The following is a 10,738-nucleotide window of genomic DNA, read 5'->3' as shown; positions in this document are numbered from 1 at the left end:
TTCAATGGATCTTGGAGATACTATTAAGGCTGAAAATAATGCATCCCATAAGGATAAAGCCAAAGCCATGATTTTTCTTCGTCGCCATCTTGATGAAGGATTGAAAAATGAATATCTCACATTAAAAGATCATGCAGATCTTTGGAAAGACCTTGAAGAAAGGTATAATCATCAGAAAACAGTGATACTTCCTCAAGCTCGATATGAATGGACGCACTTGCGTTTACAAGATTTTAAATCTATAAATGAATATAATTCTGCAATGTTTCGAATCACCTCACGAATGAAATTATGTGGGGAAAAGATAACTGACCATGATATGTTGGAGAAAACTTTCTTAACCTTCCATGCCTCGAATGTGCTCCTGCAGCAGCAGTATCGAGAAAAAGGGTTTAAAAAATATTTCGAGCTAATTTCTTGCCTTCTTGTTGCTATTGAAAAATCATGAAGCGCGTCCAGCTGGCGCCGCCCCATTTCCTGAAGTAAATGCGGCAAATCATTACCCTAGAAGAGATAAATGGTAAGGTTTTAATAATAAGAAAAATTATGAAAGGAAAAGGAATTATGTTTAAAAGAGAGGATCTCACCAAAAGTAGGATAAAGAAAGAAATATCGGGCAGAATAAATCAATAGAGGATAAGTGTTTCCGTTGTGGTGGAAAAGGGCCATTGGTCACGTACCTGTCGTACTCCAAGGCACCTAGTCGATCTTTACCAGGCATCTTTGAAAAAGGATGACAAAGGAAAGGAAACAAATTTTGTTTCAAATGATACTGAAAATTCCACACTCATTATGATGTATCTGATTTCTTTGAGGACCTTGAGGGAAATATTGGTCATTTGATCAATGATGAAATAGTTTAATATGTGGGATTGTGAAGTATCTATGTAAATAAATAGTGTAAAGAACTTATTGTTAAGCTTTATTTTTCATGTATTTAAGTTTCAAATGTATATAAATAATGAAATATTAATGTTTATAAATTTTGAAATCATTAAATGTGTCATATTTTAAAATAAAATTTTAGTATATGACATTATTTTGAACAGTGTTTCTTAGAAAAATAATTCCGATCAAGTATTCAATTTAACTGTGCATACTACTACTCATTTTTATTATTTGTCTTTGAAGAAAATGGCAAGGATATATAATGAAGATGTATGCCTTGCGGATAGTGCAAGTTCGCACACCATTATCAAAAGTGATATATATTTTACCCATCTTGTGCCAAAAGAGGAATATGTTAATACTATTATTGGCTCAGGCAATGTGATAGAAGGTTCTGGAAGAGCTATAATTTTGTTTCCTGGAGGAACAAAATTTATAATAAATAATGCACTATTATCTACCAAGTCCCTGAGGAACTTGTTGAGTTTCAAAGATATTCGCTGAAATGGATATCATGTTGAGACAATGAATGAGAGAAATCATGAGTATTTATGTATCACAACTCATGATTCAAATAAGAAAGTTATATTAGAAAAATTACCCTCACTTTCATCTGGGTTATATTACACCAAGATTAGTGCAATTGAATCACACGCCATTGTAAACCAGAAGTTTACCAGCCCAAATGAATTCATAACTTGGCATGATAGATTGGGTCATCCGGGAATAACCATGATGAGGAGAATTATTGAAAACTCTCATGGACATTCACTAAAGAACCAGAAGATTCTTAAAACTAGTGAATTTTGTTGTGCTGCATGTTCTCAAGGGAAGTTAATTTTAAGGCCATCACCGGTAAAGATTGAATTTGAGTCCCCTAAATTCCTAGAAAGGATTCAAGGTGATATATGTGGACCTATTCATCCACCATGTGGATCTTTTAGATATTTTATGGTCCTAATAGACGCATCTTCGAGATGGTCACATGTGTGCTTATTATCTTCTCGCAACCTGGCGTTTGCGAGATTACTGGCTCAAATTATTCGATTAAAAGCACAATTTCCAGAAAATCCAATCAAAGTAATTCGTCTTGATAATTCTGGTGAATTTACTTCCCAAGCTTTTGATACTTATTGTATGGCTAATGGAATAAGTGTTGAACATCCAGTAGCTTATGTTCACACACAAAATGGGTTAGCAGAATCACTTATTAAACGCCTCCAGTTAATTGTTAGACCCTTACTTATGAGAACAAATCTCCCAACCTCGGTTTGGAGGCATGCTATTTTACATGCCGCAACACTTATCCGATTGAGGCCAATGAGTTACCATCAGTTCTCTCCTATGCAATTAGCTTTTGGCCAGCAACGAAATATCTCCCATTTAAGAATTGGGTGTGCGATATATGTTCCCATTGCACCACCTAATCGTACTAAAATGGGACCCCAAAGAAAATTGGGGATATATGTTGGATATGATTCTCCCTATATAGTGAGGTATCTTGAGAAACAAACTGGAGATGTATTTAAAGCTCGGTTTGCGGATTGTCATTTTGATGAATCAAAATTTCCAACATTAGGGGGGAGAGAATAAGTTTCCTGAAAAGGAACTTAATTGGAATGCATCATTCTTGATGCATTTAAATCCTCGATCAGGGCAATGTGAACTAGAAGTTCAAAAGATTATACATTTGCAAAGAATAGCAAATGAATTGCCTGATACATTTTTCGATACAAAGAGGATAACCAAATATCATATACTAGCGGAAAATGCCCCAATTCGAATTGATGTCCCAGTAGGACAAGTAGCCACTGAAGCAAATTCACGCCAGAAGCGTGGCAGGCCTGTCGGTTTCAAAGATAAAAATCCTCGAAAGCGAAAAGAGATAAATAATATTCCTGTTGAAAAAGACATAGTAGAGACACCTGCAGTTGTCCAAAATTCTGATATAGTTTTAACGCCAGAAGACGTTCATGTACCTGAAAATTGTGAAAATGACGAGATCTCGATAAATTATGTCTTTACAAGAGAGAAATGGGACCGAAATAAGACAATTGTCAATGAAATATTTGCATATAATGTGGCATTAAATATCATGCATGAAAGTAAGGATCTTGAGCCAAGATCAGTCGAAGAATGTCAACAAAGAAATGATTGGCCAAAATGGAAAGAAGCCATGAAGGCTGAATTAGACTCACTTGCAAAATGTGAAGTTTTTGGACATGTAGTCCGTACACCAGAAGATGTAAAACCTGTTGGATACCGATGGGTATTTGTGAGAAAACGAAATGAGAAAAATGAAGTTGTGCGCTATAAAGCCCGACTTGTGGCACAAGGTTTCTCACAAAGACCCGGTATAGATTATGAAGAAACGTATTCCCCTGTAGTAGATGCGATAACATTGCGTTATTTGGTCAGTTTATCTGCATATCATAAACTGCATATGCATTTAATGGATGTGGTAACAGCCTATTTATATGGCTCATTAGATCGGGATATCTATATGAAAGTCCCTGAAGGACTAAAGATATCTAAACCATCCAATGAATATTCGCAAGGGTTATACTCAGTCAAATTGCAAAGATCTTTATATGGTCTAAAGCAATCTGGATGAATGTGGTATAATCGTCTTACTGAGTATCTGGCCAAAAACGGATTCAAGAATGATGATATCTGCCTATGTGTTTTCATAAAGAAATTTGCATCTGGGTTCATTATAATTGCTGTGTACGTTGATGATTTAAATATCATTGGGACTCCTGAAGATATTCCAACAATTATGAAAACTCTAAAAGAAGAATTTGAGATGAAAGATATTGGAAAGACTAAATTTTTTCTCGACCTGCAGATCGAGCATATAAAAAATGGGATCTTTATCCATCAAACAACATACACAGAGAAGATCTTAAAAAGATTTTATATGGATAAGTCACATCCCTTGAGTACCCCAATGATCGTAAGATCTTTGGATGTGAAAAAGGATCAATTCCGTCCTAAAGAAGAAAATGAAGATATCTTTGGTCCAGAGGTACCATATCTTAGTGCCATTGGAGCGCTAATGTATCTTGCTAATAATACACGACCCGATATATCATTTGCTGTGAATTTACTAGCAAGGTATAGTTCCTCTCCAACCAGAAGACATTGGAGTAGAATCAAGCAAATCTTTCGATATCTTCATGGGACGGTTGATATGGGATTGTTTTATCCATATGGATCCAAGTCACAATTAGTTGGCTATGCAGATGCTGGATACTTGTCTGATCCACATAAAGGGAGATCTCAAACAGGATATCTGTTCACATATGGAGGTACAGCTATATCATGGAGGTCCATGAAACAGACAATTGCTGCAACATCTTCTAATCATGCCGAAATACTAGCAATTCATGAAGCTAGTTGCGAGTGTTTTTGGCTCAGAAGTCTGATCCAATATATTCTGTCATCATGTAGACTGATTGATCATAAGATAGCCCCAACTGTTCTGTTTGAAGATAATACAGCATGCATTGCTCAACTTAAAGGCGAATACATCAAAGGTGATAGAGCAAAGCATATTTCTCCCAAATTCTTCTTTACTCATGATCTTCAAAATCAAGGGACAATTGATGTCCAACAGATCCGCTCAAGTGACAATCTGGTAGATTTATTCACAAAGTCACTCCCAAATCCTCCTTTAAAAGATTGGTACATAAGATTGGGATGCACAGATTTCGAGACATTAAATGATGTTGACAAAAGGGGGAGACTGTACTCTTTTTTCCTTGGTCATATTTTTTTTCATTGGGTTTTTCTTGACAAGGTTTTTAATGATGCAGTTCCCATCACAAAGGATATTATACTCTTTTTCCTTCACTAATGTTTTTTTCCACTGAGTTTTTCTTTAGTAAGGTTTTAATGAGGCATAATCCTAAATGGTCATTCAAGGGGGAGTGTTGTGATAAGTTCAAAAGAACGTGGATGCCCATTTTTCCTATGAGAAATGAAACTCCCAAGCCAAAATGATATTAAATAAAGTTTGAATGTTTGATCTTTTGTATCTATAAATAGGAGGCTAAAGCCTCAGAAGAATTACAACAACAATAAGAATATAACATTCTTCTCTTTCTCTCTTTTTTTACTATTCTCTTTCTTATATACTTTATTTTAATATTATTCAATACACAATTATATCTATTATATTGATATAATAATTCTAGTAAAAATTACTACGAGTGTTATCTAATTATATTTCTATATTTTATATTTATTATCTCTTCCTTATTTATTAGTTACTTTACAATATTTCGGTCCTATATTTAAACATGCATGGATCAAGGAAGTCAATGATGGCACTCAGTCCCGTGCAAGAACTTGTGAAAAAGGAAAAATGCGGTTCTGAATTGTAAGCCAGCCCAATAATGCAGTACTTTATGCTGCAAGATTACAAGAAGAGTGCTATGCTATTTACGTGTACATATGCAAATGGTAAGCGGAATAATCTATAAAAGATGCCTTCATCACAACAAGATATATACTACAACTACTTGTGGCTCATCTTTAATTTATTTATTCCAATACAACAATAAAGTGAATTATATGCTATATGCTTGGTCTTGAATAATTGACCGGTAGAATTGTCTTATAGGATTTGGAAATTGAAGGTGCATGCGGCTTTGCCTATGAGATGCTTTGCGTCACCTACTAATCACTTTGTTTGATTGAAGAGTAAATACTAAATACACTTTTTGTTTTCAGATCATTTCTTTTTGAAGGATAAACTTACAATTTCTTAATTTTTAACTATTTTTCAACTATTTAAATAATTAATTTAATTAATTTTTATTTTTAGTGATGTGAGATTACATCTAATAATATGAAATTACTCATTCTTTTTTATTGATTAAGTACTAACCAAATTTTAATAAAAATACGACCTCTCTTGACTTTTTCTAAAACAAAATTAAATAGTATCTCCTAATATCCCAAGTAACTAACTAAATATTATTGGGACTGTGACTAACAGCAAGAGTTTGAATCTGCTCTGTCTCTGGGATACTGTTTTTGGAATCCATCATTTTCATCTTCTTCTCCTTGTTGGCTTGCTTAATCTCACCATAAAAGTAGGACACAAAGCCCCACAGGGAAAGCACAAGAGAAACCGCTTTCTCAACTTGGAACTTCTCCTTGTAGAAAATAACGGCCAAAATTTCCGTTACGGGGAGCAATATAGCAATTAAAATACCAGACAGCAACGAAGAGGAGCAAAAAATAACTCCTATTGCTCCTAAGAAGAATGCTTGCCACATAATTGCACTTGCCACCATCACCACGTAGTAATTTCCTCTTCCAAGCCCAAATTCCCTTGCTTCTCTTGGAATCACCTGTCAATTTTTTATCCCAAAATCATAACAAACTTATTAAGTGCGAACGGTAACCACTTATGCAGATGCAATTATTTTTGTATAAAGTTGATGATTAAAAATAATTAAATAATAATTTAGTAAAAAATATCAAATTATTTAACAAAAATTTAGATTTTTTAAATTTTGAAGTAAATAAGATTCAAAATTTAGAGGATTTAAATCTATTTAACAATTCTTAACTTGTAACCGTTCTCAATTAAACAATTTCACCTAAAAATAACTACATGTTAATTTTCACTTGTGACACAAAAACTTAATTAAATCTAGGTGAAAACTCAGATGTAGTCGACTTCACGTGAAGTTGATAGCCGAGAGTCGTTAGATGATTTGATTGATTGGACTAAATTTTCATCTAACGACTCTCAGCTATCAACTATCAACTTCACGTGAAATTTACTGCATCTGAATTTTTACCTTAAATCTATTATTTTTATGTATTATTTATATCGTTCTTTAATTTTTAACTTTTAATAAAAATTAAATTCTTATGTTAAACACCTTAGCAAATAATTTGAGTTAATTAAGAAAAAGCAAACAAGCTAAGAAGAAGAAACCTTGAAATCATTGTTGATGATCATGCCGGCGACGCAGAAAACAGTAGCAAAGAAGCACATCACGAACTGAATCTCCATAACCAAAGAATAAGTTAAGTTCTGCTTCGCCTTCTTGTAAGTTAACTCCACAAGCGGCAACACGAATCCGTACAGAGCTGCCGCCATGAGAGTCATAACGAAACCCTTCACATACTCCACGGTCGACTCTCCGGCAGGCCGGTCACTGCGAGTGTGGAGTGCCAGCACCCCCGCGCCAACGGTGAGGAGCACGACGGCGTTCACGGAGTACGGCGTGAACTTCTGCCTGACGAGGAGGAAGGCGAAGACGGCGGTGAAGGCGAGCTGTGTGGCGATGATAAGGGCGGAGGTGGACACCGGGAGGCGGGCGACACCGCAGGCGTAGAGATAGTCGTCGAGGCCGGTGAGGATGCCGATGAAGGCGGCAGCGAAGAACAGTGGCGGTTTCATTGAAACCATCGTAGTTATAGGTTTTTCTGTTCCGGAAGGGTAGTGGCGATTGTTTTTGCGGCGGAAGTAGGAAAGGATGAGGGGGATGAGCATGATGGGGAATCCGGCAGTTTCGAGGCAGCTGGAGAGCCAAACGCGGTGGCCGCCATGGAGGAAGTAGAGGCGCATAATGAGAGGGCCGCCGCTGGTCCCGACTGAGAGGAGGATGCAGTTAGTTATGAGGAGGGTTCTCTTCATTGTTGTTTTTCTTTGTTGTTGTTGCTGTGCTTCAACTGCTTCTGCCATGGCTTAATTAATTAGCTTTTGCTGCTTGTTATTAGAGTTGTTGCTACTTCAATTATTGTAGGTGTGTTCTTAATATATGAATAACCAATAATTGAACTCACCTCGTCAAGTTAATTAAACAATCTTGGGACCGGATTCCATACTCCTCTATAGTTTGGAGTTTTGAAACTCCTTTATACTATTACCCGTGCTATGCACGTAATAAAATTACATTTGCCATACACATGATAAAATTGAAATTATAATTTTAAGTTGTTGTATTAAAATTCATTTCAATTATAATAATTTAACTAATAAAAAAATAATTTGTATGCATTATTTTTTTTTCTTAATATAGTGTTAATTGTATTAAATAAAAAATAGTTATTTAATCTATTTTTTTCAATAAATCAGACATATATACTCAATATGACCATAAATAATCTAGTAATAATTAAATTCATCAACAAAATTTTATATGTTAATTTATTGTGAAGTAAAAACATATCAAGATCAACTCAAAATGAAGAACAAATTAATAGAGAATAGTAATGCAGAAAGTTCTGTAATAAACAATAAATAATTTAAACCTATTGAATAACAATTCAATGCTATTCCTTGATACTTGCAAAATATATACCTGAAACAACACTGTATCAATGTTAGTATATTAAATTATATGATTAACGTAATTATAAAATTATTTATTAGGAGAATAAAATAATACGAATTTTTATGATAATTTTAATATTCTCAAACTATTAATGTACAATAAGAATTCATCCATTAGCGCCTAGAATTTCTAAAGTTTTTTAATTGATAGTAATAAATTTTAATAAATAAATAAATAAATTTAGTAAGACATTTTGTTATTAGCTTTTCATTATAGGCTCTCAAAAATCTCTCTATATACTACATTTATCGTGCAGTTATCTTCCAAGTGCCCATGAGTGAAAACTGGCCTTGGAAGGTAAATTCCAACTTTCGATAGAGTTTGTCCCTAGGACTTATTTATTGTCATTGCAAATGACATGATAATTGGAAATTGTCTTCTTTGAAACTGACCGGTAATATTTCATTATTTGGACTTAGATTCAGTCTTGGGATAAGAACAATACTCCCAACTTTGTTACCAGTTAAAGTCTTGCATTCTATCACATGATTTCTCATTTTTCTAACTTGCATCCTCGTTCCATTTCACAAACCATTAGTCTGGTCTATATTCCAGAGCAACATAACAGGAGCGCTAACCTTTAGAACCAACTTGTGTGGTGGTAGACCTAAACAATTTATTCCATTTATTAGAATCTCCGGCGAGAAAGCATCTAACTCAAATTCCATATTTTCCTCCTTAGTACACATAGAGTCTGAACTTAAGTAGGCTCTTTCTTGTCCAGGTAACTCTGCAGTCATCTTGTTGTTGACATCAGTGACACAATCCAGAGTTGGTGCAAGAATTGCTCTATCCTTAAAATAATTTTCAACGGATAAATTGGATAACATATCTGGATACACGAAATCAATGAGGTCATCCAAAGCTGTCTCAGAGTTCTTAACCAAAATGTCAGATGGTATATGAACGATTGATTCACCATCTGTTGTATCACCAGCCAAACCATCACCAATTTTTAGTAGCCATTCTGCAAAATTTCTGAGTTCTTGTATGTTGGTGTTTTCACTTAGCGACAATCTCATGTTTTTTGTAAGCTTCAAAATCTTACAGTTATGCCATAAATATGAAGAATTAATAGAAGATTGAATTATATCTTGCCTTGAGCCTCTGGGAATCACAGGTAAAATTTGTCTAAAATCTCCTCCGAGAATAACAACTTTACCTCCAAATGGCAAATGAGCATTGTACGAATCTGAGCACCTTAAGATGTCTCTGAGGCATTTGTCTAAAACTTCGTAACAATACTTACTTATCATTGGAGCTTCATCCTATATGATTAATTTAGACTTGGATATTAACCTTGCAAGAGAACTTCCATGTTTAATGCTATACAAAGAATCTTCATTTATGGTCAAAGGAATTTTAAACCTTGAATGTGCAGTTCTTCCATTAGACAACAGAAGTGCAGCAATCCCACTCGAAGCAACATTTAAAACTATACCTCCTTTAGACCTAATCGAGCATGATATAGTTGACCATAAGAATGTTTTTCCACAACTACCTTGACCATATAAGAAGAAAAGTTCACCCATATTACCGCTAACAGCACCAATTATTTGATCGTATGCAAATTTCTGCTCATCAGTTAGCCTTTCTAAATACCCACCTAGTTCATTCGCAAGAGCATTAACATCAAAATTCAACTCTTCCATTATAATTCTGTCTTCTAAGCTGGACACCAAATTTTCTAAAAGATATGGCATTCCACAATATTCTTTCAATGACTTGTCATTTGACTGGATCAAATCTTTAATTTTTACAAGTGCAATATCTTTTATTTGGACTTCTGACATGATCAAATCTGTATTTTTTAATTTAAAATAACACAATTATTTGAAAAATTATTAAATTAGTCTCTGGCAAAAAAAGTTTGAAATGCATTGTTGAATGATAAATAACACTCCTTTTAAAATAATATAATTTTATCATATCATAATTAGAATCATTATCTTTTATCATAATTAGAGAAATTTCGGACAATAAATAAAAATATTATACCTAATATATACAGATTGAAATAGAAAAGGGTAGAGATATATTATTATGGACTGATATAATAACTAAAAATATTTGAAATAAATATCATAAGAAGATAGAATTATAACAGGTTAAAGTAATAAAAAAATAACTTGTAGAATTATTATATGCTAATGCCAAAAATAATTTTACGTAATCCTATTATAATTTTTACGATTATCAGTGATAAATTATTATAATTTTAAGATGTTACTTTACCCACGTAATAATTTCAATTTTATTATTACAATTTATTATTATTATTATTATTATTATTATTATTATTATTATTATTATTATTATTATTTTTATTATTATGCAGGGATCAGCTAACTTAAAATGTTTGAAATAAATATCATAAGAAAATAGAATTATAACGGGTTAAAGTAATAAAAAAATTATAATTTTAAAATATGAACAAAAATTTATTATTATTATTATTATTATTATTATTATTGAATAATGAATAA

At 33.4% G+C, this 10,738-nt stretch overlaps 2 protein-coding genes across 2 annotated transcripts; both read right to left on the bottom strand.

Moving 5' to 3' along the window:
* Positions 5,744-7,736, bottom strand: LOC107606181 (purine permease 1). The gene is made up of 2 exons (XM_016308182.2): positions 6,848-7,736; positions 5,744-6,251 (listed from the first exon to the last, which is right to left on the bottom strand). The coding sequence occupies exons 1-2, from the start codon at positions 7,598-7,600 to the stop codon at positions 5,865-5,867; spliced, it is 1,140 nt and encodes a 379-aa protein (XP_016163668.1). The 5' UTR covers positions 7,601-7,736; the 3' UTR covers positions 5,744-5,864.
* On the bottom strand, positions 8,777-9,904 carry LOC107607887 (ATP-dependent DNA helicase PIF2-like). Its single transcript, XM_016309784.1, has 2 exons — positions 9,552-9,904; positions 8,777-9,464 (listed from the first exon to the last, which is right to left on the bottom strand). Exons 1-2 carry the CDS (start codon positions 9,902-9,904, stop codon positions 8,777-8,779), a joined length of 1,041 nt encoding a protein of 346 aa, XP_016165270.1.

This window comes from Arachis ipaensis, chromosome B07 (genome assembly GCF_000816755.2).
Source record: "Arachis ipaensis cultivar K30076 chromosome B07, Araip1.1, whole genome shotgun sequence".
NCBI lineage: Eukaryota > Viridiplantae > Streptophyta > Magnoliopsida > Fabales > Fabaceae > Arachis > Arachis ipaensis.
This window is presented reverse-complemented; position numbering and strand designations above follow the sequence as displayed.

What these genes read in the sequence shown, in the direction of transcription:
- LOC107606181 (XM_016308182.2), bottom strand. Translation starts at nt 7,600, where the DNA reads ATGGCAGAAGCAGTTGAAGCACAGCAACAACAACAAAGAAAAACAACA. An exon ending in TCATCAACAATGATTTCAAG is followed by an intron (nt 6,252 to 6,847) that starts GTTTCTTCTTCT and finishes AAAAATTGACAG; the next exon opens with GTGATTCCAAGAGAAGCAAG.
- LOC107607887 (XM_016309784.1), bottom strand. Translation starts at nt 9,904, where the DNA reads ATGGAAGAGTTGAATTTTGATGTTAATGCTCTTGCGAATGAACTAGGT. An exon ending in CATGGAAGTTCTCTTGCAAG is followed by an intron (nt 9,465 to 9,551) that starts GTTAATATCCAA and finishes CAAATGCCTCAG; the next exon opens with AGACATCTTAAGGTGCTCAG.